At 50.1% G+C, this 26979-nt stretch overlaps 2 protein-coding genes across 4 annotated transcripts in view; one reads left to right on the top strand and one right to left on the bottom strand.

Moving 5' to 3' along the window:
- Positions 1-6746, top strand: btg3 (B-cell translocation gene 3). Of its 2 annotated transcripts, none has more exons than XM_006628031.3 (5): positions 1-104; positions 2655-2864; positions 3661-3795; positions 4996-5203; positions 6119-6746. In XM_006628031.3, exons 2-5 carry the CDS (start codon positions 2692-2694, stop codon positions 6317-6319), a joined length of 717 nt encoding a protein of 238 aa, XP_006628094.1. In that variant the 5' UTR covers positions 1-104; positions 2655-2691; the 3' UTR covers positions 6320-6746. The 2 variants fall into 2 exon arrangements, with proteins under 2 accessions (XP_006628094.1, XP_015197056.1); XM_015341570.2 differs by lacking the exon at positions 1-104 and adding an exon at positions 1915-1938.
- Positions 6747-7029: 283 nt separating this feature from the next.
- Positions 7030-26979, bottom strand: part of cxadr (CXADR Ig-like cell adhesion molecule) — a 47507-nt gene continuing 27557 nt past the window's right edge. Inside the window, exons 3-8 of one of the 2 annotated variants that reach the window (XM_015341569.2) lie at positions 24317-24521; positions 21090-21245; positions 20444-20566; positions 19346-19484; positions 17346-17541; positions 7030-8205 (exon numbers count right to left, since the gene is read on the bottom strand). In XM_015341569.2, coding sequence (XP_015197055.2) covers positions 8164-8205; positions 17346-17541; positions 19346-19484; positions 20444-20566; positions 21090-21245; positions 24317-24521 — 861 coding nt within the window. In that variant the 3' untranslated portion in view covers positions 7030-8163. Of the gene's footprint in view, positions 8206-14120; positions 17542-19345; positions 19485-20443; positions 20567-21089; positions 21246-24316; positions 24522-26979 lie in introns of those variants that run through there. The other variant, XM_015341568.2, reaches the window with a different exon arrangement.

Here is a 26979-nt window from a genome sequence, read left to right as displayed (position 1 = left end):
ACGGCCCCGAAGCCCGGCCGGGAAAGCCCTGTGCACGCGGGCATTGTGAACACAAACAGGGTCCCGCGCGGCTGGAAGCGGCCGGAGTTCGTGTGCTGGGCACAGTAAGTACAAAACACGAATTAATCGCCATCCGGGCCGTCTAAAGCCTCCGGAAAAAAAGTGAGGTGTAGAAGGGGTGTTTTTTTTTTAGAAAAAGAAAAGAAGGCACGATCAGAGGGCGCATCTTTAGTTTTTGAGCAAAGGGGACGGAAAAAAACGTGTTTCCTGTTCTGCTGCCTTTCGTTAATAACGATGGGGGAGGTTTGTCATTTTACAATTAAAAGCGGTCAACGGTTTGTTTGTTTTTTAATTGCAATGCCATTTTTTTTTTTTTAAAAGAGACTTTTCTTAGTGAACGGTTAAGAAAAGACCCCGCCGCTCTCTTGGACTCCTCCAGCTGGGAGTAATTTAAACCCGCTTGTGGCGGTCGAATATAAAAAACACGGCAAACGTGGGGCATTGCCGGTTGGTGTTTCCTCACCCCGTGAAACCGGGGCGCCGGGAGAGGACGGGCCGGGATCCCGGGGATTATCCCGCCGGGCGGGAGGAGAAGCGCGGTCCAGCCCGCTGCAGCAGGCGGGACCACCTGTCAGTGCCGGGGGCAGCGCTACATCTCGTTAGCACGCCTTCCTTTGAGCGGAGGAGTGTTTTTCCTCTATTGTTTGCTTTTTCCTGCAAGTCTTGGTCTCTCCGGCTGCCCGCCGGGACTCGGACTCGGCACCGAGTTACCAGAGAACACGTCTCCCTCCTCCTCCGTGCGGCGTGCAACGGGGGATTTCATATTCGTGCTGAAATATTCGCATTTTCCCAAATTAGAGATCACGGAGTAAAAAACAAAAACAAAACAAATCCCACTACTTTTCCGCTGAACGCTACTGAGCAGGAAAACGAGATGGTGTCCCCCGGATCGCTGCGTGGAATTCGCGTCGTGCTGAGCCAGGTGGGACAGCGGTCAGTTTGCACGCAGGAAGTTCATCTTGGCTGCTTTCCTTCCTTGTAGGGAGAAACTCTTGACAGCGTTTGCAGCGCAGGGGAATTCTCGTGAGTCACTTCCAAGCAGCCCGTTCGCTTCCGGTCAGTACTGCCGGGCAGTGTGGAGTATTTACGAGGTCCAGAGCACATGGGGGACACGTGTGTGCAACTCCTCGTGTGTGCGAGCGAACAAGGGGGAAGAAAAACGAGGAACGGGCGCCGCTGGCCACATACATCAAGAAATGAGCAACCTTTCTGCGTTTAAGCTCATGAGAGGAGTAGGCGCATGGCTGGGTGTAACACCCGAGAAAGAACTGGCCGATAAGTCAAGTCCTTTGCCTGTGAGAGGAGAACGCTGGTCATTTGAACGAGCTTACGATGCAGAAGCTTCTGTTAGAGTTTGACTTGTATGTAGTTACGCTCAAATCGCCCAGAGATTTTTGTTATTTTTATTGACTTGAGAAGTTAAAGGAAAAGTGCCGGTTGGTGATGGTAAGCCTGAATTTCATCAACAGTTGGCTGCTTGGTAACTTTTGAATGTACACAAGAAGTTTCTGAAAGAAACGAAACTGTCATCAGCACAGCTTTGACGTCTTGCGCCGTGCTTTTGAGTGCTGCACGAGCTTGTGTGTGGCAGGTCATGGAAGGAAACACAGGGTCTATAAGATCATGGGGTTTCCAGAAGGATTCTGGTTTCTGTAACCCAAGGTGCAGACGGGACTCGTCCAGAGAACTCGAACGCTGGAGTGTCTGCAGCTTCTCAGCCTAGCCCGGCTCATAATAACCTAAATCCGCTTGTTATTGGCTTGATTGGGACACTTTTACCATTTTCTCCTGCGGCCACACCTGTCCTGCAGAAGCGGGGCCGGACCATAATGATCGAGATCCTGCTGCTCTGGCGTCAGTCCGGACCAGAGCGAACAGGTGCGTTCTGGGAATGAAGGCAGCATCCTGGGCTGACCACAGGACTGACTTCTGGGAGCCAGAATTTCCTGGCTGACCCCTGAGAGGCACTGTACCACCGCACACCGCTCGAGACCCACTGCTGTGGATGTGCCACACCTCAACGCAGCTTTGGGGGTGCTTGGGTTGGCGCTGCTGTCTCGTCTTTCCTTACCCCAGTCCAGCAGGGTGGGCGCGAGTCTCCCCTTAACCGCCACTTCCTGATCGCTCGGGAACAGCCGTGCATCGAGGACCTCCGCAGGTGCTCTGTGAGCTCCGGTCTCTTAGAGACTCTTCGTCGATTTCCTAACCGCTTTGTCCCGTCCAGGGGCTGGAGCCTATCCCAGCAAGCAGCGGGCGCGAGGCAGGGTACGCCCTGGGTGGGACGCCAGTCCAGCGCGGGGCAGGCACACGGGCAAAGACACGCACACGCACACGCTCCCACCAGGGCCAGTCGACCTCCCAGCTGGTCTGCGGACAGCAGGAGGAAGCCCAGAAAATCCCTGGAGTTCTCGGGGGCCACTGCTGTCCAGTCCTGACCGCTGTCCGGAGTGGCAGCAGTCACCGCTTGGGGCCTTCCAGCGTGGCGCTGCGAGGGGCGCCCCGTCTGCCCCTCGGGCTGTGTGTTGGCAGGAGGGGTTCACTGCTGCCGGTGGTGGGATGCCCACTGATCTTTGCCCTCCCCCCCCCCCCTGCAGGAGGCGGGTCTCGGCTCCAGAGCAGCGGACGACGACGATGAAGAGAGAGGTCGCGGCGGCCGTCTTGTTCCTGACCCGGCTGATCCGGAAGGCGGAGAAGCTGGAGAAGGAGAAGGTGGAGGAGCTGGCGGGGCGCCTGACCGAGGCCCTGCAGGAGAAGTACCGAGGCCACTGGTACCCCGATAATCCCAGCAGGGGCCAGGCCTACAGGTGCGGCAGGCGGGGGGGGGCGGGGCTCTGGCAGATCGCGCGGGCCGAGGGCGGAGGGCTGCAGGACAGAATCTCTGACAACACTTATACACCCAGATCACACAGGATTTTGATCCACAAACATGCAAATTGAATGTGAGATATCTGTACGTGTATGAAGTCGGTAAGAATGTCGTAGAAATCTTTGTAACTTGCTTTTGTTGCTGGGCTTTAAGTCGCGAATAACAACCCATGACTGTGTGCCCATTGGCTCAGTTTCATGGACCACCGGAAGCTGTTTATTGGGTTGTTGTCCGTTGGCACCTCGTCTGAGCTCAGCTGTCCCCGTTCCTGCCCGCCGTGAGGAGTCTGTGTTCCACGTGCTTTGAAAAGATCTCGCGGATAAAGAGATCGGGGGCGGGTTCAGAAAAATAAAGACGTGATCAACTTTCTCTCTTCAAGACCATGACGTTCTCCCCGCCGCCGTGAGAGACTGGAGCTCCAGAGCTGTTGAATTTGTTTTTTATTCGGTGGGTGTTTGTTTGTAGCCGGTCCGGAGGTTTTCCTCAAAGCTCGAAGAAGGGGGGAAAACAACACCGAAGGACAACAGTGGTCTGGTATGGAGGAGCGGCGCCAGGTTAATCACAAGGAATTGACACGGAACAGGAAAGGTGCCGCTTCCTGACAAGAGGGGGACTTCTGATCCCGTCCTTGTGCGTGTCGGAAACGCGAGGGATCGTGCCCCCTGCTCCGCCAGCTGTGTTCCCGGTCTTGTCCGGTGGGAGGAGTCACGGGTCCTGTGCTCTTGCCCCGGCAGGTGTCTGCGGGTGAGCAGGTGTCAGCCGGAGCCCGAGCTGCAGCGAGCCTGCTGGGAGACTGGGGTGCACTACAGGGACCTGGGGCTGCCGAGGGAGCTCACCCTGTGGGTGGACCCTGGGGAGGTGTGCTGCAGGTGAGCTGGCACGCGCCCTCCCCTCTCCTCCCTTCACCTCCCCTCCCCTCTCTCTCTCCTCCCTTCACCTTACCTCCCTCCCCTCTCTCTCTCCTCCCTTCACCTTACCTCCCCTCCCCTCTCTCTCTCCTCCCTTCACCTTACCTCCCCTCCCCTCTCTCTCCTCCCTTCACCTCCCTCCCCTCTCCTCTATCTCCTCCTTCACCTCCCTCCCCTCCTCCTCTCTCTCCTCCCTTCACCTCATCTCTCCTCCCTTCACCTCATCTCTCCTCCCTTCACCTCCCCTCCCTTCACCTCACCTCCCCTCCAGCCACGTCCCCTACATCCTCTCACCTCCCCCTCTCTCCTCCCGCTCCTCTCCGCCCCCTCCACCCGGAGCAGACCACTCACAGACCTCTCTCTCCTCTCTACTCCCTCACCTCCCTCTCCTCCCTTCCCACCTCCCCTCCCTCCCCTCTCTCTCCTCCCTTCACCTCCCCTCCCTTCACCTCACCTCCCCTCCCTCCCCTTTCTCCCCTCCCTTCACCTCCCCTCCCTTCACCTCCCCTCCCTTCACCTCCCCTCACCTCTCTCCCCTCTCTCTACTCCCTTCACCTCACCTCTCCTCTCTCCCCTCTCTCTACTCCCTTCACCTCCCCTCTCTCTCTCTCTCCTCCCTTCACCTCCCCTCCCCTCTCTCACTCTCTCTCCTCCCTTCACCTCACCTCTCCTCTCTCCCCTCTCTCTACTCCCTTCACCTCCCCTCTCTCTCTCTCTCCTCCCTTCACCTCCCCTCCCCTCTCTCACTCTCTCTCCTCCCTTCACCTCCCCTCCCCTCTCTCACTCTCTCTCTCCTCCCTTCACCTCACCTCTCCTCTCTCCCCTCTCTCTCCTCCCTTCACCTCACCTCTCACTCTCTCTCCTCCCTTCACCTCCCCTCCACTCTCTCACTCTCTCTCCTCCCTTCACCTCCCCTCCCCTCTCTCACTCTCTCTCCTCCCTTCACCTCCCCTCCCCTCTCTCTCTCTCTCTCCTCCCTTCACCTCTCCTCTCTTCCCTCTCTCTCCTTCCTTCACCTCACCTCCCCTCTCCTCACTCTCCACCTCCTCTCACTCTCCCCCCTGCTCTCCTCTCCCCTCTCCCCCCTCCCCTCTCCTGCCCGTTGTGTCTGCAGCTGTTTCTCTCGGCGCCGATGTGTGACGACACCTTCCTGCTCCGCAGGTTCGGGGAGAAGAGCCACGCCTTCACCGTGGCGACCTTCTCCGGCGCGGGCGAGGAGGACGCGAGGAAGGACGTGGCCCGGACGGTGGCGAGCGCGGTGGAGAGGGTGACGTCCGACTACCACTCGGGCTCTTCCTCGGACGAAGACAGCAGCAGCAGAGACGCCCCACCGGCGCCTCCCTTCCCCCTCCTCCGCCCAGTCTACCAGGTACCGCTGGGTCCAGCTTGTGTGTCCACCCTCCTGTCCACTTGTCCGCTCGCCCGTCCCTTTTCTAGCTTTCTAGACCCGGGGTCTGCCAGCAGGCAGTGGGACAAGCAGGGTACACACCAGACAGGACCCCAGTCCTTTGTCAACACTGTCACTGAGTACTTTTTAACCTAAGTCATTCGTCCCCAGTAACTTTTAAGGTCCATCTTGAACACGTTGGAGACGGGCTGCGCCAGTCCAGGCAGGTCCACCTCTAGTCACTGTAATGACTAAAGTAATGTGATGTACACAAAATACAGGTCGAGCTGCAGGCATTTCACCGCAGAAATGTCCCAGCGTGATCTGCACGCACAGTTAACAAGTAGTATTTGTCAGCAAAACCCTCTCGAAATCGAGAGCAATATGTCTGTTGGATTAAAAGAGATGTATTCACAGGCCTGCTCGCTTATAGAGTCATAATGCCGCAGCGCAAGTTTTGTTGCCTCGTTCTGAATCGCAGAACACGGCACTGCGCACACCCGGACAGCTCTTCTATTTCGTGATGTAAATGGGGGGGTTTTACGAGTTACTGTGTCCATTTCGCTGTCCCTGGGGTCTGAAACGCACTCATCGACGCTGACTCTTTCTCACCCCAGAATAAGGGAGCTGCAGCGCTGTTTCCCTGCCACTGAGCCGACAGGCTGCTGGGCTGGAGGCTTTGCGGGTCCCAGCCTGTGTGCAGAGGCCGGAGGTTGGAGGTTGCTCTGGAAACGTGTGTAGGAGCCTAGAAGGAGTTTGAATTGAGCCCTTAGTTTTGCTCTGTCGCGGGTGCGATGATTTAAGGGGTGGAGGAGTTGGGGCCCCCCCCCCACCCCGCAGGCTAGTTGGCGTGCCCCTCCTGCCCACCTGCTGAACGACGCCTTGCCTGTTTTGCAGGTGCCCAACTTCCTGTGCCAGCCGGCGCCGGCCTGGCGCCCCCTGCCCAGGAGGGGGGGCAGCCCGTTCGAAGGCCAGAGCTTCCCTCGGCCGCGGCCCGGCTGCCCAACCCCGGGCAGGGGGGCCTGGCCGTCTCACGGGGGGCGCTGGGCCCTGGCCGGGCCTCGAGGGGGACAGGCCTGCTGGGGCCACGCCCGCTGACCGCCGCCCTGGACCAGCCTCCTCGGAGAGTATCTTTTTTAGGACGTTTTTTTGTTTTAAGTATTTAAGCTCTTTGCACTTTAGATAATTGTCATTAAGAATGTTTAAGTGCATGCGTGTGTCAGTGTATTTATATATACACACAGGGAAAAACACTTTGTTTAGGTTGAAAATGCCTGAATATTGTTTTAAATACTGGAGAGAGATGTACTGTATTTATATATTAATAGGGATCAGTATATATTATTAATAGAATCAGTGTTGTTCACAGATTGTTTGATCTGCTGTTCAGCAGTTTGTTTACATGATCAAATGTTTGTATTTATTCACACTATGATCTGATAGATTTTATGTCTTGTACAGACAGGTTAAATTAAGGGAACTTGAATTTTTACAGTAAGCTTAAATAAACGTACCAGACACAAAACCCGTTTCTGCTTGCTGTGGATTTTCAGGGGGTTGGGGAAATCGCGCGGGAGAAACAGGGCAGCGGTTTCGGAAGAGAGGGGAGGCTGCTTTCTTGTTCTGTGGCAGCAGTTGAAGCAAGACTGGGGTCCTGCTCTGTGCTCTCAGCTTCCAGGGCAGGGTTAGGATTGTCTGGGCCCTGAGCGAGCAATAACTCGTTCACATTTTCAAGAACATAGGGTGTAAAGGGGTTTCAGATGGGGTTTGGGCTATGCAGGTTAAAATAAGCACATTAACATCAACTCTTTAGATCACAAGGCCAGTGTTTTATTAGTGTATTTACGTTTGTAGCAAAAATGAGAGATTGAAAGTTAGAAAGCCTAAACTTCAGTATTACCACAAAAGGTATTTAACGGCAGTACAGATTGCACAATACAACAAATCCACACAGGGGAAGATGCATGCGAAAAAGCAACACGTAGTGCACATACTGTATGTGATTCTTCCGTGCTCTTTCTGCCTGGTTTCATTAAATAATACATTTTTACATGCAACGCATTATTTATTACATGTGTTCTGTAAAGGACAGGCCCCTCTGGAGGTTCGGATACAGATAGGTTTGCACTGTGAGTGTAGAGGCTGTGTAAGAGTGCACTTTCGTGTCCGGACAGCAGAGGGCGCCCTCTTGTCGTTAGGGAGTTCGGAAGGCGTCGATGTTCTCTTCGACACCCATGGAAAAGTGCTGCTCAGTGCAGTATGTGTGTCCCGTAGGAGCAACTTCCCTGACGCAGCTCCGCCGTTGGGACTAATTTTCACCGTCTCATAAAAATATCAAATCATAAAAGTATTAAAAATGATTTGTAAAAATTACCCTAGTTCGAAAATACTACTCCTCTCAAGGCATTGGAACTCACATGGCAGTGCATAATTTTGCAGCCTCCGGTGTTCAACGCACTGGTTTCTATAGTCTATTTTAGTCTCTCATTTCAGCCAGTCTACCTGTTTTACGGTTTAAAAATGAGAAGTCATCCTACATCTGTTCTCACTGGCATGATATCGGCAGAAAGGTAGTGGGTGTCTTTGTACCTGACACACTCCTCTGGCAGTGAGGACAGATCGCTTTATTGTAGTGGAGGATATAAAAATGTGAGAGCCGGGGAGATTTTTTTTTTTTAGGGTTGCTTTTCTCCAAATACAAATACCAGCCGTGAAACTGCACTACTGCTTTAAAATCGCCCGCTGTGAGAGATTTCTCACTAGAGCCTGCAACTATAAAACTGTTTTACATTTAAAAACAAAACACTAACCAATTTTTCCAATCGAAAAAATAAATCTCTTCAATAGTGTCTCATGTTCCAAGGCGTGAAATACGACGAGCGCGTCTTTCTCGTGGGGTTGTCTCTGCAGGGCTGAAAGGCTCACTGGGGACCCGGCTGGCTTCACACAACAGACAGGCTGCTACTAATGGGAGCTGACTGGTTCTGGGGGAAAAATAGGAAAGACGGGGAATGGTTATAAACATCTGCAGGCGTTCTTGTTTAAACAGCAGAGACGCGGAAACGGAGAAACCGGCAAGGTCACGCTTTGATGCTGGAAAAACAATCCTCCTTTTGTGAAGAAGAACAGAGACTCTGTTAACACCAACGAAACTTGCCTTTTTTTTCAGATGTGAGCATATGACATTTTTTTTTTTTGGTATTTGTAAAACACACAACGGAGATGATTTTTTTTTTCTTCAGTAAGATGTTTGCAGCTGTAGTGAATTCCCGGACCGTGCTTTCAGCTCCACCGACCCCCCCAGCTGTAACAGTAACTTTCTAACTTTTTTAAGGGGCCTTGGAGGAGCTGTCGTCTTGGCGCAGAGACCATGACACATCCCCGCGGTGCCTTTGCGCTGGGCACGCCTGAGTTAGTCCCTGCCGAGCTGTCGGGTATCGATCAAGAATCCCTCCCGTCATTCAGGTGCCTTGAATCGGTTTTGAATCACTTTGCTTTATCGCCGTATCCACGGGTCTTTTTTTTTTTAAACGGGTCACAGGTGCTTCTCACTGCAATATTACGAGCAATATGATTTGTGTAACGGTCTGCAGGAGAGTTCAAACTTTCGCTGTTGTGGCAACTGCCTTTTCGGTGAGCGAACTCACTTTGGAAAATGAGCACACGGAAGGCACGCTGTCTCCAGACCTCGATGAAACAAACGCAGAAGCCGTGTGCGCCTTTCTCCAACTCGGTGGAAGTATGCACATCCTCCATTTCAACACTAGAGGGAGACAGAGTACAGCTGTCCTGCACCAAGGCGGGGCGACCCGACTACCTCATTTTCTCATACCGATTATGGGAATTTGATCCTGAGCGCATGAAGTTGTAAAATTAATGAGTGCGGAGAACTCAGCGCTTCAGGGCCAATGGTGCTGGAACACAAGCCTGACAGATGTGTCATATACAGGACATCTAGTGCAGGAATATACGTCAACAGCGTGGATGTTTCGTATAAATAACTGGTTTCGTGTGTATATTTACAACCAAACAGCACTAAGGACAAGAGAGAGAGACCTCAGGTCTGAGATGATAAGCGCTACGGAAGAACCGTGGTGAGTCAGCTGTCAGCTTAGCTATTGCTTCAGCAAAGTCTGTTTACAGGCAACATTCCTGGTTCACAAACTGGTATTTCCAGTCTGTCTGGTACCGTCACCTTGCCGGACAGGCAGCGCAGGTGCGGCGGCGAGCGGAGGCGAGGAGCAGCTGACGGGTTTTTAAATCTCGCCTTGCTCCGTCATCCAAAAGGCCCGTTTTTTTTTTTTTTTTTTTTTGCTCTGTCTCTCTTGATAGGGAGACTCGCCCCCGAGTCGAACAGGTCAAGAACGGCGGTCTGACCATTCCTGAGCACTCGCACCAACAATACGAGTCACCTCCCAACTTGTTCCGCCACGGCAGTGACGTAATGCCAATTACCGGCTTTGCGGGCTGGACCTGTGGTGACGTCACAGCCGGGCACCGCGGCTGGGTCAAGTTCGAAACACCCCGGGCAGCGCGCCGCCGCCTCTGCCTCGCCTGGGCTTTTCTCGACTCGCCTCCCTCGCAACAAACATCTACCAGCGCCAGACAAGGAGCATTTCACCCTCTGCCAAGTGCACATGAGGTGGAAAAAACCAGTGCAGCCTTCCTCGAGCGGAGTAAGCTCTACAGCCTTTAAAGTACGAGAGGCACTTGCTTGATCCGTTTTCAAACTGAGTGCCGAATCATTCCTCACGTTAACCACGCCACCCAAGGCACGATCCGGTCTGAAGGTTAAAGAAATGTATTTGTTGCTGCATGTAAAACACGACTAATCCCACTAGTTTCCCCCTTATCTTATCTATAACCTGCCCGGAACCTACATACCCGCTGGCGAGAACAACAATTAGAAAACCAGGCTCCTGCCCTGCGGCCACGCAACTATTTCTCCTGCAATGGATGAGAGGGCAGAGCGCCAGGATAGTTTGTTTTTTTTTCCTTAGAAGTCTCCCATCCCGGGAGTGCGCAGGTCCGCTCTCGCTCAGTTATCAAGATGCCAAAATATGAATCAGGTCATCGGGGCGTCTCGAGAAAAAAAAACTCTCTTGAGTTTTTCGACTTTCGACTTGTGTAATCCAGCACCTTATTAATAAACCTTTGGGCCACTATGCATTTCCGGATTCCATTTTTATTATGCAGGCTCTTCGCTCCAGTGATCCCGTGTTACCAATGAAAATATGACGCGGTTTTTGGTCATTTTTATCCTTTGACGAAATTCTTCCAAACTAGCATGATTTCTTCTGGGTACGAGGAGTCATCCTGCTGGAGGTCAATAAAGACTCTCAGCCCTGGGACTTGATAACAGGAACTTAAATGAGCAGTACCTGTCAGTGACTAGAAAGAGCTCTTTCACTTGCGTCCTCCACACGATCAGCAAGCAGGACAAACCATAACAAGGGAGGAACTGAGAGACGGCCACAGCTCTGTTTACACACTCTTCTGTCTACTGTGTAGGTCCAGCAGGCTGAATACAGGGGGCGTTTGTGTGCATCAGGCATTGCCAACAAGCTGGGTTCAGCCAAGAGTCTAGTGGAGTGCATTCTCCATTTCAGTCTGAGTCTGAGAATAGGCTGCCAGGCCAATCTAGTGCATGCCCATCCCTGGGTGGCGAAGCTATTACTGCCTGTCCTGGGCAGGAGAAGGAAAACTGGCCCCGATTCTAGGAAACGGCGTCTCCCTGACACTTGACTCGAGGTGACCGCCGTGGTCCGATTCAGCCTCGGGTCACGAAAAGCCAGCCGTCTCCCACCCCTGTGATGCTCATCTCTACGTCGGTACAAAAGATTGCGCAGTAGTCTGAAATGACTGTGGCCCACACCCAGGCTCGCCCTGCTGTCTGACTGCTCTGTCATTTACAGTCAGCTTCCAACAGCACTAATCTGATTCCCCCCCCCCAGGGAGCGGAATTGATTGGAGAGCTGTGAAGCCAAGAGGACTCGTCCCCCACCCACCCCCAGCGCCACCCACTCCTCCAAGCAGCACAGGCCTGCATGCTGTGGCCCCAAGGGATTCAGTCTGGATTATGGGCACATGGTGTGGACAGCTCTTGACATTGAGAAGTTTGCACTAATTGCCTGCATGAAAACAGCTCGAGGTTCAGTTGGCTGCGCCGCAGGCCCTGGGAACTTCAGGAGACAATAGCTCAACGAGACGGAGATGCGTCTCACTTACGAATCCCCAGTCAAGTTAAACAAAGCACACTCTCCCATCGCGCTGAGGGAGACCTGTCCCACGACACAACTCCTGATCTAAAACAAAAACAGAATAGAGTATTTTTTAGCATCACTGAGATTGGAACCATAGTACTGGATACTACAGGGAAAAGAGCATGGTTATCACTGAAGTTCCCAAAAATGCAACTAATTCACTATAGGTTCTCTTCAAAGCGTGCAAAGATGCTGAAGCACTATACATTGTATTTGGTGCAATTTGTGTGCACCCATAAACAGCACAAAAGAAGAACACATGAAGATAGGGAAACACATGGATTGTCATTTAAAATTTTCAGAAAACATTCTTGCTTCAAAGATTGTGTGCTGATTGTTCACAAAAGCACCATTTTCTTTGCAGTTAAATACAACCCACTGTGAGGCTGAAAGCTTGCCGAATTTGCTTGGGAAGACATCATTATACAGAATATGACCTGCCCTGGGAAAGTCTGTAACAATATTTGCCTGAGATGCTTGTTTCTCAATGCCATATTTAGATAAATTGTTGGAAATACATTTGTGTTACAGCTTATTTACCTCCAGCTTAATTAAAGCCTCTCAGTCAGTGGTTTCAAAATCATAGCTCTCGTGACAGCGGTCTTTTTGGAGCTAGGTTTCCTCTCTCTCACTGGCACGTAGTTCTCAGCTTAAGGAGTGTCTGCCCAGAGTGACGCGATTAATAACCTCTGCAGCTCCTTCTGAAAGGCCCAGCCTGCCTGTGGAAAACAGCGCCATCACAGCTGCCTCTTAACTCTTTGTCTTGTGGGGCAGAAAGGATGCGAGTGCCCCGCCTGCACTAAACCCTCTCAGAAGCCCCCCAGCTTCTGCCTGCTGAGACCGAGCACCAGCTTGAACTGCGTGCAGTGGGGAAGGTGCTCTCTGGACTATGAGGGTGTGTGCGCCGAGTTCTTGCTGGGGAATATTAATGGCTGATAAGTCTTTATTGTACACCTATCAGGGCTTACTAGACTTGGCCAGACCACCCATAGACACTGAAGCCTGGAAGTCAAAGTAACACCACAGTGGTGGGCTACTACCAGTTTACATGGGTTTGCTCTGTGGGCTGTGAACAAACCACTAAATTTAATTCAGATGTGACCAGCTGGATTCAGATTCCTGTCCACAGAGGGGGAAAGGAATCATGCACAGGCCTGGAGAACACAAATCCATTCCCAGTGGCTTGCAGACTTTCATCCCACCTAATTGTTCTCTAATTGACTAAACGGAATCATTTTAAGACTCTTCCAGAGATGCTAGGTTACCTGTACACGTCCCTGCACTGCCACCCTTGACTGCTGTTTAGTACTCCTACAACAGGAGAAGCCAGCACCCCTAGTGTCTTCAAAACAACAGGCTAGAAATGAAATTGATTTCTAGGATTTTGGAAAACTTACTTGAATTAACCTGGAACAGTAAAAGGAATTTCAACTCGATACCAAGTGAACCAACTTAACAGAATTGCACACTAGGTCAATAATTGTTGCCGACAATTAAAAAGAACAGTAAACAGTAATAAAAGTTAGACTGAAGTAGCAGAGAGGGTCCTTTTGTTACAGGACTGCACAAACAAGAGATAAATTATCCAGAGCTGGTCATGTATAGAGCCAGCTCAGTCTGTATACAACTCGATAAGGTTGCCAGGGAAACTGTGAGCACGAGCCAATCAGCACTCAGTAGTTCAGTCCTTGGAAACAATTAATAAATTAAACAGGCGACATGCAGAGGTAAGAGCTGAAAAACCCCAGGTGCTTTCGGAGGGAGCGTCACTTTGCTTTTTTTTTCAAAAACTAAGGCAGGAGGCAGATTTTTTCCTTCTGCTCACAGCTTTCTGAAGCTCCCCAGGTAGGATTCAAACACACACGCTTTTGCATCACTCCAGTAATACGTCAGGACAGTTTCCAAAAATGGCCCCGTGAACCGCACCAAATATTTGAGAAACTGCTTTGTGCAAGAGCTTTTCGGGCATCGCTGAAATAGGAGAAAAAAAAAATGTTTTGCAACAGCAAGGTCAGAGCTGCAGATGTCCCTTCCATGTGAACGCAGACTTAAACGTTTCGAAAGACAAGCAGACTTTGAAGAAAGGGCTGTGTTCCAGCCGAGTCCAGCCCCAGAGCAGCTCGGAGATGCGCTCGCGGTTTGGCTGCATGGAGACGGCTCTGATGTTGGGGAGGTCAAATACACGGTACTTTCACAAGGACCAAGATCCTGCCTTTCTTTTCTCGAAAAGAGTAGGGCTCCTCTGCCGGTGTCCTGGCTAAATTTCCCCCTGGCCTTTACCAGTCGTGGCCTCCTAATAATCCCCTTCTCTGAACTGGCTTCATCACTTTGTTCTGCTCCCCACCGAGAGCCGGTGTGTGGGGAGCGGACTGGCGCACTTTGACTGCTGTTGCATCATCCAGGTGGGGCTGCACACTGGTGGTGGTGGAGGGGAACCCCCATTGTCTGTAAAGCTCTGTGAGTGGAGCGTCCAGAAAAGTGCTTTATAAGTGTAAGGAATGAGGATGCTTTGCAAACCCAGGCTGATTCAGCAGAAGGGGAGGAGCAGTGAACAGGTGCACACAGAGTCCAACAGAGGCACAGACAGGAGGATGGGACAAAGAGAAGCCAGAAAAAGAACCCAAAACATTGAAGTGTTATTTTCCATTTAATAGATTTTATTTAAAAATACACAAAATGCACAAAGGAAAGAAATAGCGGTAGCAGTGGATTTACACAAAGTGCACATCAAAAAAGTACAATATTAGTACACTAGCATAAACTACACCACCATGAAATTTTTAGAAAAGCAAAGGACTATACAGTTTCTAAGTCTACACTTTTTTTACACATTAATTTTTGCAGGTGCATGCTCATTGAACTACCAATCAGACCCATTTTAAAGGGAAATAATGCATTTCTCTGGACCAGAGAGAGAGGAGGTACACTGACAAGATTCTACATTTGCTGTCTGACCACACCAGGTCAATAGCAGAAGCCTGACCTAGCTGCAGTGGGAAAAGGAGTCAGGGTCTCTCTTCAGTTCTGCTACACTTTGCTGTTGTGACCCCTGGCTGACTGGTGGCCACACTTCAGAAATACTGTCTAGACATACCAACAAGCAACGTCAAACCAGCTGTGGAGCCCTTAGTTTAGGGTTAGCCCTAATTTAACTTATGGATACTTCTCACAAGGATCCAGTAAGCCACCCAAGGGCACTCTAACTGCAAAATCCACAATCACAGGCAGCAGAGGTCTCAAATCACAGACATGAATATCAATTTCATGCAATCTGGAAAAAACCCTGTACATCAGTTTATATTGGTCTGGAACAGACTGCAGAATTCAACCAATAAATGTCAGTGACGTCCCTCCTTTTTCTAATGTTAAAAAATAATTATCCGAAAAAGATTTTTAAAAATCTTCTGAACACAGCATTGCAAACACTATTCACATTATAAAATTTATTGCTGATCTGGTCACAAAACCATTCAGTTGTGGAGCAACTTTAAACCAATAATATACACATTTTTCAGACACATTTACAAAAAAAAATAACATCAGAAAATGTGTTTGCAGTCAATAACAAATGGGAAATTTAATAGCATGCAAAAATCAAATCAATCAACAGAAGAACAGAGCTTGACATTTGTAGCTATGTACAAAACTGGGGAAAACAAAGGCTTCTAATGTATCAAAAGGGAGAGACTTGAGAAAAGAGATTTTCAGTCAGGTAGTTAAAGGGGTGGGCAGCAGTTACAGTGTCAAGCCCAACAGTTTCAGCCAGTTGGCCCAGTGCCACCACATCCCCAGTGTGAAAAAGCAGAACACCAGAAGAGAACAGGTCAGAAGAGCAGCACTTGTGTTTTGGTCAGTTTCAAAGGCATCTGTCATGGGCTAAATACCCCTGTATGTGCCAGAGAGGACCTGGGAAAGAGTAGGCACTGAAGCTATTGCTGAATCATCTCCGTGTACCACACAGGAAAGCACATAACCAAGGCACAGGTAGCGCTGGGATGACCACTGTCACTGCGCCATTTTACTGTATCTGACTGTGGACTCTGTACACTCCAGAATGGCTGTTGATAATATGACACACAGAATATAAATTGCTGTCAAAGAGTGCAGTGGAGGTGCTGATTCAGAGCTCAGTGTACACATCAAAGTGAAAAGAAATAGAAAATAAAACATTTGCTGTGATGAGACTAAGGGCGAGGGGGCTCCAATACCTATTTAGAAATAATAAGGACTCAAGTCGACTTTATGAAGACCAGTCCATGACTCCTACAGTAGACGCCATATCAATGAATACCCATTCAGTTATCCTGAATGTTAAAAAGTAACATGCCCTGCCACATTTCTTGGCTAACGGGATGTCTATCAAACAATTTTGAGCAGGGAAGCCTCTCTAGGGAGGGAGATCGCTTTCATTCAGAAAGATTAGGCCCTCAAAGGAAAAACATTAAAACATCCACGTAGTCATGAATGTTTTTAAATTGTATGTATAGCGATATGTAGGATTCCGTTTCCCTTACATCTTGTGTAAAAGACAAGAAATGCATGGACAGTTTAAATAGCTAGATTTGCTTCCTTGTCTTGGGGATATATTTGATGAAAGAGGCCCTGCTTGGCTGAAATGTTCCATGGCAGAGATGGACCCCACCACCACTATAACGGCTCTGTACACCCCCCTTCATGGTGGTTGTTCTCCCACAGCTCTCTGGGTACAAGTAGAGTCATCCTTTCCATCGGCAAAAGTGCCAGAAACCCCAGTGAACCCTGGACCCTTCAGCTCAGCCGAACTGCCTTTTACCACATTCACCCCTCCGCTGCTGCCCGAAGTGGTTGTTAAAGGTTATTGGCCAAGTTCAAAGTCAAGACAACTGCTGCCTGTTCAGCACAAATAACCAGCTCAAGACAGCAGAGGCACACGCCCCTGACAGAGGCAACACAAATGGCTGAGTAAAAAAAACGAAGAAAAACGAGAAGCGTTTTTTAAAGCAGAGCGTTAGTGAAGCCCAGCCGCTCCCCACGAACCCTAATGCCTTCACTCGTGGTCGTCGGAGACCTACTTCATGTGACCGCAAACATTAAGTTCCGGCTGCTTTCCAGTGAGTGGTCATTCCTACAGCTTGGAACTTCAACACATCATGCTTCCTTATGTCAGTGGAATTAAATATTTTAAAACACGACACAAGACAGATTCCCCATTACCTTCAAGACAGAAGCAGCCTTAATAAAATTAAAAAAAAACATTCTGCATTCGATTACAGACGATAAAATGTTCTCTTCTTACTTTGAGTTTATAGTTATTTATAACATTTCCAGTGAAACTACTGGCACCCTTGTAAAAAGCTCCGTTCTTATTGGGTGCTGTGATCATAAAGAAGGCTTTAAAAACAGCTGGGTTAAACATGAAAACCCGTCATATGTTGGTATGCTCACAAAGCAAGAGCACATGAAAAAGGTAAGGAGTTTGTGTGCTCTGGTGTGTGGAAAATGTGGGGAGGAGTTAAGACGATCAGGCGCCCGATTAAGTCCAAGCACTCCTGTCCGTGTCCGTTCACATGTGATTATATACAGACAAATGCTTGCAGAAAAGAAAAGCTCGGCCAGATGTTCAGAATTGCACGAATGGCATGTAAGTCTTTCATAAATTCAGCCAAATCGTTGTCTTTTCTCCGGAGGTAACACGTTTGGTGTGAAGAGTATTGAGACGCGTTCGGAAGCGCCGGCGCGCGCGTAGCCGCATCCGACCCGCCCGGCCGCGGGTTCCGGGTGCGCGGCCGCCCCGCGGGTTGCTACACGATGGAGCCGTCTCTGGTCTGCGCCGGGACCATGACGGCCACGGCGCCCATGCGGCTCAGGTTGGGCGCAGCTACCTTGGCCGGGGGCGGCATGGGCACGTGGCTGGGCGGCCGCTCGTACTCCTCGGTGGGGATCTGGTCGTACTGCCCCTTGAGGGCGTACTCGTGCAGGTTCGAGGGCGACATGGAGCCCAGGGAGGAGCGCTGGCTGCTCATGGCGGTGAAGCTGCGCGCGGTGGAGGCGCGGCTCTTGGGAGGGGGCACGTCTTCCCTGCGGGACAGAGGAGGAGAAAGGGAGACGAGGTCAGGCGGAGCAGGAGCTGGCGAGCCCGGGGAAGTGGGTGTGGACCCGATATCTCACTGCCGCGCTGGGGGGCTTCATCACTGTGACAAGCGTTGCAGAAGTCAATCAGCACGTGTTCAGGCCCAGCGTCGAATAACAGATACGAACACAGAATAAAATACTGGGAACATGCTGTCGGGAGGTGTACAGATTGATACAAAACGACAATTTAGAGTTAAAAACGAGCTGGGAATAACGTTTAGTAGCAGATTGTTGCATCTCATCCTCATAGTCGTGTCTTTGTAGCCAGGAGGCTAAAATAACGAGGATTTGGGTTTAGTCTGACAATTAGCAAAGACCCCCAAAAAAATGCACAAGTAATTAGCAGAGAAAATCCATTCCACACCCGAATGAAAAAGGGAATAAACTGCCTGGGAGTGCGACAGGCAGCCCGCAGAGGAGCGCGCTCATTTGCTCTAATCCTCTTTGTCACACTCTGAATGAACTTCTGTTGTGCACCCAGAGACTTTTGTCAGACATGCAAGGTCTGCTCTTTTAGCACGTTTGTGGGCACGGACCAACGTGAATCGACAGAACAAACAATCCCAAACTGATTACCGAAGGCTTTTTTTTTTTATAACTGCTGATGTCAGAAGAAACCGTTTTGAATCTCTCTCCTAAGCAACCCCCCCACTTCCCATCCCCCCCCGCCAGTCTCGGGGAACTGCTCTGTTACAAACCACAGAGGGAAAAAAAAAAAGGTCAAACCACACCCGGGATTCCAGCACCCTTCTGAGGACCAAAACCGGACGGGTGGCCTCTAACTTCCTGGTCAGACGTGCTTACACTGAGTAATGTCATTCTAATCCGCTGATGCCAACCAATGCATTCCTAGAGCTTGCCAAACCTCCCCAGGTAAGGGGAAAAAAATGCACGGTGTGGTACACTGGGAGAAAAGGCTGCCAGAGATCCAATGTGGTGGTTACACTGAAGACCTACATCACACACACACACACCCTGTGATTAATGCCTTGCTACATCAGCAGAGCTTCTGAAAGCAAGGCCCAGGTTCTCAGTCCCTAACCGCTGCACGTTACATGAGACGTCTGCTTCAGGACAGACAGACAGACAGACAGACAGACAGACAGACAGACAGACAGACAGACAGACAGACAGACAGACAGACAGACAGACAGACAGACAGACAGACAGACAGACAGACAGACAGACAGACACACAGACAGACACACACACAGACAGACACACACACAGACAGACACACACACAGACAGACACACACACAGACAGACACACACACAGACAGACACACACACAGACAGACACACACACAGACAGACACACACACAGACAGACACACACACAGACAGACACACACACAGACAGACACACACACAGACAGACACACACACAGACAGACACACACACAGACAGACACACACACAGACAGACACACACACAGACAGACACACACAGACAGACAGACACACAGACAGACAGACACACAGACAGACAGACACACACACAGACAGACACACACACAGACAGACAGACACACAGACAGACACACAGACAGACAGACACACAGACAGACAGACACACACACAGACAGACACACACACAGACAGACACACACACAGACAGACACACACACAGACAGACAGACAGACACACAGACAGACAGACACACAGACAGACAGACACACACACAGACAGACAGACACACACACAGACAGACAGACACACACACAGAGACAGACGCTAAGGGCCGTACCTGATCTCATAGGAGGTCTCCTTCTCGTACTTCTTCTTGCCTCGCGCGCGGCAGCAGCAGAAGAGGATGATGGCGATGAGGATGAGCGCCAGGAGGACTCCTATCACCGCCCCCGCGATGATGCCGGCGGTGTTGGGGGCTGCGGGTTCGAGAGAGAGAGCACAGGATCACTTCGGCGCCGAAACGGGGGCTGAAAAATACCCCGTTCAGAGGCGGCACCTCTCCGCGACAGGAGGGGGATTGGTGAACAGGGGTTGACGCGTTATAACGCTCTTGGACAGAAAGGCAAAACCGCATGCGAGATCTTGGTTTTTTGCAGCGCGGGAGAAAAGTGGGCCCAGTGTTGAGATGCTGGCCTGTTGGTTTCTCCCCAACAGGGTGGCAAATGACAGCCGCACTAAGCTCCAGCGTGCAGCAACACCCGGCTGTGCTTGCAGGGTACATTTTCTATGGCATTTAATGGCTTTTTTTATGGTATTCAGGTTTCTCCAATGATGCCATTTAGTTATTTACAGCAAAAACCTAAAACTACTGCTAGAGAGAATCCAGGCTTGGTGATATAAAATTGTAATAAAGTACTTATTTCAGTGCAGTTCATTAGATTAATAGAAAATTGTGTCCTTTAAAGATACAACAGTTTTAAAGTTTTTTTTTTTACTTGTAAAAGAATAACGCTAGCCATCACAAAACAGTGAATCTGGCCATTGCGAAAACCAGACTCTGGTGCCTCGATCTGTATTGGACTAAACGCTGGCTAGTGACCTGGCTTTGACAAGCCGAAAAAACGGGCACCTGCACACCACTGCAACAGAAAAAACAGATTCCAGATCACTGGCACGTGAATCTGGCTCCAGTGTCATCTACTCGTCAGTAAATGGGCTATTTGCTTTCGGGAAACATTCCACACCCAGTAAACAGCAATCTGAAGGGCAAACGCGCTTCCAGCATATCAGGACTGCCACATATAGAGGCAGGGCTTCAGGGCTCCGGTACACAGGGCAGAAAATGAGAAGTGGTTTGGAGACCCAGCACACAACGGACGGCCTTTGTGGAAGAGCCGCAGCCCTCGCGCGTGCTGGGGAGGAGGTGCACACTCACGAGGCACGACTTTGAGGTGGACGAAGCAGTCGTCCTTGCCCACCCGGTTCTCCGCGAGGCAGCGGTAGGTCCCGGAGACGCTGGCCGACACGTTCTTCACGCTCATGGTCCCGCCCACGCGGTCTGCGGAGAGAGGAACATGACCCCCCCCCCGGTCAAAACCGCAGCGGCAGGAAGGGGCCGCCCCTCACCGCGGCGCCGCGGACTTCCTTCCTCTCTCTCCGGCGCGGCGCCGGGGGCTCGAGCAAGGCGGCCACGCCATGGGAGAGCAACCACGTTCTTAAGGGTCGACAGACAGATGAAAGACACGCACACCTGGGTTTCATTCACTGGGCCTGAAGCACGACCTACAAAAGCCACACTGACTCACGCACGAGGCCAAGGGAAAGGGGGGGAAAAGGGTACAAGGGAATCTCAAGCCCACTGGTGGGATGATAACGTGGCGACAGGCTTTCATCCCAGTTTCGTTTTTTTTAAAATGAGGATCGCCACCGCGTGACTCGGAGCTCCGAGCACCCCTCGATATAGCAAAAAAAAGAGATCGGAGATCTTGAGCTCAGACAAATCCTGGCAAACTGGGAGAAAGTAGATTTGCCAGGCCAGGCCAGCAAGGAGCCGGAGAGGGGGGGGCAGGCAGGGCAGGTACCTAGCACGGCGTTGGCGGGCAGCAGCTTGTTCTCGTTGGTCCTCTCCCAGTTGTACTGCAGGGGCTTGGTGCCCTCCGCCGACATGCACTTCAGGGTGACGTCCTTCCCCTCCTGGGGCGAGCCCTCGATATAGCACCGCGGCTTGGATGGCTTCACTGGAGCGGAAACAAAGAGCTTGATTGCACCACACCCCCCCTCTGGAAGAGGGCCCCGAAAGGGCTTTAACATTTTGTGCAACGCGGTGTTTCATTTATTCCCACGAGACCATTAGAATGAACTCAATACGAGACGGAAACTAGATCAGAGCGATGGGAGAAACTCCACAAGCCCTGCGTTTAACTGCACCAGCAGTAACTGACCACCACCCTCTCCCAGCTGTTACGAGGGCAGCAGATAGCCTCAGCCGGACAGTCTCCAGGTGACATTTTTTTAAATGACGAGTAGGAGAAGGGGCCGTTCAGTCCATTTAGTTAAAGCGCTAATCAGTGCCTGACTGATCTGAGGGTCTCAGCCAGCCGTATCGTGAGAGAAGCCAGGGTATCGGCTTTGATAACACTGCTGGTTAGCTTGTTAAACACAGCCACAACCCTTCGGGCGCAGTGCTCCTGCTCATGGCTTTAAAGGCACTATTTTTATTTACGTCTCTGTGTCAATATCGCTGGAGCTGTTTACAAAACCGGGCTGTACTGGGAGGACATCCAAACCTTTGCACGGAATCAGAATACAAAAAAAAAAAGAATAGGGACAAGAGTCTTATTTGCCGTTTAACTAAAAAAAACAGACCAAGGGACTTTTTGCATGAATGCAGGAAAAGGAGGAAATTAAAGCAAAACCGAAATCTAAACCAAGTCAATGTGTAACCCGAGAGGGCCGTGCCCTGCTCCGAGGCCAGGAAGGATCCCAGCCACATCTTTATGACGGGAATCCTGCCTGTTCAGAGTGCAGACCTTTTAAACCCCCATGAGTTTACATCATTGTTTGGTTTTGCTGGTTGTAAAAACAAGCCTCTATGTCCCTCCACCGTACAGACCTGCAGCTTAACAGCAAAAACATGTGGATTAACACAGGGCCGATTGTACTGTGGCATTTGCAGGGGGCAGGCAGTGTACGGACAGTAATTCAATAGTTAAGGTCAACACTTTAAATATGGTTGATGGAAACTTGAGAGAAACCAAACGGTTTTATACTGCAGGGTTAAGGGGCGTAGAACAGAACACCCTCTCTTTATTTCATCTTACAGTGGTGCTTTGCTTCCCTCTAATGCGGAAATGAATGTTTTCCACTTACACAACCCCTTCATTTTTGGAGCTGACACAGTACTGTAGACAGGCACTGATAATTATCACTCCCAAAACACCCTGCTACAAAAGCTGTGCTCATTGGGCACCATAGTTCAGGAACTCTAATCATATAGTATTCTGGGGCCAGTGAGGTGTTAATTTAATTACAGCATTTTTGATAGCCTTGGATTAAAAATGCTCTCCGTATAACCAGGGAACCGGAGTGCTTTACACAAGCTGCTGTAGCACCAGAGCAGTGACTGCGGAGATGGCATGTAGGTTGATCTCCAGCTATTCATTTCACTGCCCGTCTTCTTACTGAAACTGACAACAACAAGGGGCTAGAAATATGCTCTGAGTTGATGCGTATCTCTCTGTGTGGCCTTGTGTACATACCCTGAGCTATGTCACCCAGCAAGGAGAGTTTCCTGCAAAATATGCAAAGCAGGCAAGCTGTCACCTATCGAGAGTGTCTTGTCAGTCTGCTATGTTTTTCCTTTCGTGCTGATCGGCATTGAAAACCGCGTGCTGGCACACAGGTCCAGAGCTTTCATATTCCATTCACATCCAGGGCTCCAAAGCAAATCTGACTGTAGCGACTTATTTCTCCCGGCACCTCTTAAATGATAAACTATGAAAGAAAACCCATTTTTAACTTTACAGTCTCACGTTTGCTTGTATCCTAGCAAGTTCATGTAAATAAGCCTTATATATGCAATGCTTAGAAGTCAAATATATATCTTAACTGGTTAACGTACGCAAATATGTACTGCTTACATTTCATAAAACATACAGAATATAAAAAATGACTGCAAATACTTAATCAAATCTGAATCCTAGCTTTCTGGGTGAGAGGCGTGGGGTTTCAGAAAGAGGAAAACCAGCCTGAGATGGCCGGGGGGTCATAGAGAGACCAGTTGCTCCAAGTTTAGCTCTTTCTGTCTCTTGAAACAGAATTCACAGAGTAACTGTCCACCCTAACAGGGATTACAGTAAGGGATCGGACAATCTGGAGACGGGTGTATTTTGCACTACAGGTGTGTTGCTTCAATAAGTGACTGATCCCGCAAAACCCATCAACCGTGGGAGTATAACCGACTGCCTCCAAGAGAGAAACAGTTATGAGAACTGCACGATGCCCATATTTATCCTTCTTTGTTAAAACGCTTACAGCCAAGTCACTGCGCTTTAGACCGATTTCTAAAATGCCAGCGGCCGCCTCCCTTTGTTTTGCGCTCAAGCTGCCCTGCAAGGTCACGGAGTTACGTGAATCCTCCCTGTCTGTTTGCCAAAACACGCTGTTTCACACCAGGGCGCCAGAACCCTGCCTGCTATGCCTACAGAGCTATGGTACATTGTGTTATGGGGGCGGGGGAACAAAACCCTCCTCTCCCTCTCTACACTGTTGCCACAGACGTCTCCTGACATTTGCATGTGCAAATCGCCAGGGAGCAACATTCTGCAAGTGGGGAAAAAAACACGTTCTCCTCGTCATAACGGTCAACAAAGAGAGTCAGGCACAGTATCTTCTACCAGCGCTCAGCACATTCCCTGACTGATACCGTCAGTCAAGGCTATGAACGCTGTAGATTGTTACCTCAAACAAGATATACAAGAGAGCCGGTTCTCACACTGGGCGTCCAGAAAACTCTGCTTGCTCTGGCTGTCATCACAAGGCTAGCGTGTGGTGTCAGAAGGGGAAAGACCAGTGGTTCGCCACCTGTGGCACTAGCATGTGAAAGCATTGTGCCCACTTGGAACACATCTACACTCTAAAGGGAGGAAATGTTGAGATAATGGTCTTCAGGGAGGATAGGAGTCTGCATCTGCTTCAACACATGGGATACCAGAGTTCCCAGTCACACCCTTTTCAGTCCCACGAGACGTTGCCATTCCACCCTGGTGGCGAGATAGAGATGGTGACGGCCCCCCGGAGAACTCCTCACCCATGACTGTGAGGAGGATCTTCCTGCTCTTGATTCCTGGGGCCTTCTTGACTTTGCACTGGTACGTGCCAGTGTCGGAGGACTGCAGCCCGGTGAGCTGTATGGAGGCGTCTCCAGTCTTGGGGTCCGCAGACACAAAGTGGACGCGATTCTTAAGAGGCTGGTAATAATCACTGTAAACCCTGTCCCCCGAGTACAGGATAATCTGCAGAGAGAAAGCAAAACAACAACAGCACGTGATCAGAGGTGGACGAGCAGCATGGTGACAATCTCACTCCCGACCTGGGGGCAGCAGCCTGCTCATTACAGAGTCTGTCATCACGCATCATGAGCGCCGCCAAGAAAGAGGAACACCAGGCCAGCCTGAAATCCTTCCATCCAAACGCACAACCTCCCAGTGGGCCTGACGATTACCGTCCTCGATGTGAAGTTCCAGTAAGCGAACGGGGAGCTGGGCTGAGCCACGTCCACACCTTTTGTGTAAACACACTGTTCTAGACAGCACGGAGAGGGAAAGCGGAGAGAGTCTCGCTGGCAGACTGCTCCCCCCCACAGCTGGAGGACTGGATTTCAGACGCATGGTTAAATTAAAATCCAGCAAACCTCAGACTTTTTACTTCCCCTCAAGAGCAAACTGCAATCATGATCGTCATAAAAAAACGTGCAGGTTTCAGTCCCACCGCAGGTTAATTATACTAAGTGGTATTTAATGAATTCCTGAGTCACGTGGGAGAGTCAAATGTCACCGTATTCTAAAACGACACAAACAGATTAATCCTTGGGGAGCCCGGACACGGCCAGGGACCAGCCAGCAGGTCAGCTATACTGAGCAAACAGCTTGAATGAAAACAAACGCTGATGCTGAACTCGACTTCATCAGAATCCATCCAGCCCACGCTGAGGGGAAACGGCCCAAAAATAACCCGCAGGCTGGGCAGGGAGGCCGAGTCCCAGCACGCACACTGTGGCGCAGGTACCCCGCCGCAGACAACGGCACGCCTGTGCAGCCTCATGGAATGAAAAAATAAACAAAATCCAGGATTCCCCCCTCCCCCCACCTACCTTCTGCTTTACATTTGTTTTACTGTGTGCTTAGTGCAGGGCGTCCGTGTCCTTTAACCCACTGGTTCAGCTACAGAGCCTGCCTTACTGCTTCCATGCTCTGTACACTCAGGAAGGAGCCTGCCAGCGAGAAACAGCCCTGCAGGCAGCCTTCCTCACCGGTGTGACAATGAGCATCAAAATGCGCAAGTACACCAGAGCAGATTTTCCGCCTGCAGTGCATATCTGCCCAATACATTCAGAGCAGCGGTTTTCGCAGACTGGCGCAAGGCTCTTTGTTGAGACTAAAGAGAAGAGCACAACCATGCCTTTCACCGTCTCGGACAGAAGCGTCTCAAGCCAGTTCTGCCATGCTCCAGCAGGCAGAGGTGCAGGCGCTCTTACTAATGCTTCGGGCTGAAAAAGCAGGAAATCAGGGCCACACAATTACAGATGACTCCTTGGTCCTGATAGTACAGTGTCGGTGCATGTACCCTTGTGTTATGGCTCAGCTCCGCTCAACCTATGGGGCTACCGAACAATCCGAGCCCCTGTTCCTATATTTACTTCTGGAACGGCTTGTCAAGCTCAGACCGTATTAAAACTTCATTTACTGATGTACCCTGTCATTATGTAAATGGAGAATATTCCGCAGTGACCTGAAAACTGACACAAACAGTCAGCGAAAACATCCTTATCCTGACAGTGCCAGCATGTGTCCCCTATCACTCCATGTGACAACTTTCCACTGTCTTAACAGAATTCCAGGAAAATGGCTCAGGTGACCGGTGCTGAACAGAAAAGCAGCACTGCCTGCTTAGTACCTTCAGAGTGCGCAGCTTTATGCAAAATGGGATGTTTATAATGGATTCCAACCCCGATTACAAAGTCAGTTGATTTATTGATATTTGAAAATAAAAAGGTGACAGCTGCAATCTTAATTGCATGAGATCTATGGATTTATAGTAGTTATGTAATTTATGACCATCTAGTTAAATTAAGACAGTCTATTTTCTGTCTTAATTACATTAAATAAAATAAAATTAAATAGCTGAAATACAGCTATTTAAAGCTCCTGGCTAATTTCTTATCTAGATATCAACAGAGCACAATCGTGTACTGTTAGTGGGGAAATTTGGCACCAGGAGACCCAGGACAGGAAATCCAAGCAAAAACACCAATTCAGTGTAATTTCTCAAACAAAGGACCTAGTCTCAAAATTATAACTACTCTATATAAAAGGTATTAAAACAACAAACACTGCAGTTAGCCATAAATCGACCAACAGCGATAAGTTCAATAAGCTAGACTCAGAAATGTGTGGAGGAGGGATTAATGTTCAGTAATGGATAACTGCTTTAGTAAAAAGCCTGAATTGATTTACACTCCGCACTGAACCATTATGAATTCAGTGTTGTTCCTAAAGGAAATATCTGCGGTACTCTGTTCCAAAATGGCATTTTGTTTGCACTTGCATGCTGTAAAGTTCTTCATGTGACGGTCGATCCAAGGAAAAACAACGTTTTCAACTATTTCTAGGGGAACGATCTTTAAGCGAATCGCACAAACGCATACAAGCGTACACACCCTGTGCTCTGCATCGCGGCTTCCGAAACAGGGAC

This window comes from Lepisosteus oculatus, chromosome 5, assembly GCF_040954835.1.
Source record: "Lepisosteus oculatus isolate fLepOcu1 chromosome 5, fLepOcu1.hap2, whole genome shotgun sequence".
NCBI lineage: Eukaryota > Metazoa > Chordata > Actinopteri > Semionotiformes > Lepisosteidae > Lepisosteus > Lepisosteus oculatus.
The sequence above is the reverse complement of the archived record's forward strand: the minus strand, read 5'-3'. Positions and strand labels throughout refer to the sequence as shown.

What these genes read in the sequence shown, in the direction of transcription:
- btg3 (XM_006628031.3), top strand. Translation starts at nt 2,692, where the DNA reads ATGAAGAGAGAGGTCGCGGCGGCCGTCTTGTTCCTGACCCGGCTGATC. An exon ending in CCTGGGGAGGTGTGCTGCAG is followed by an intron (nt 3,796 to 4,995) that starts GTGAGCTGGCAC and finishes CCTGCTCCGCAG; the next exon opens with GTTCGGGGAGAAGAGCCACG. An exon ending in TCCTCCGCCCAGTCTACCAG is followed by an intron (nt 5,204 to 6,118) that starts GTACCGCTGGGT and finishes CCTGTTTTGCAG; the next exon opens with GTGCCCAACTTCCTGTGCCA.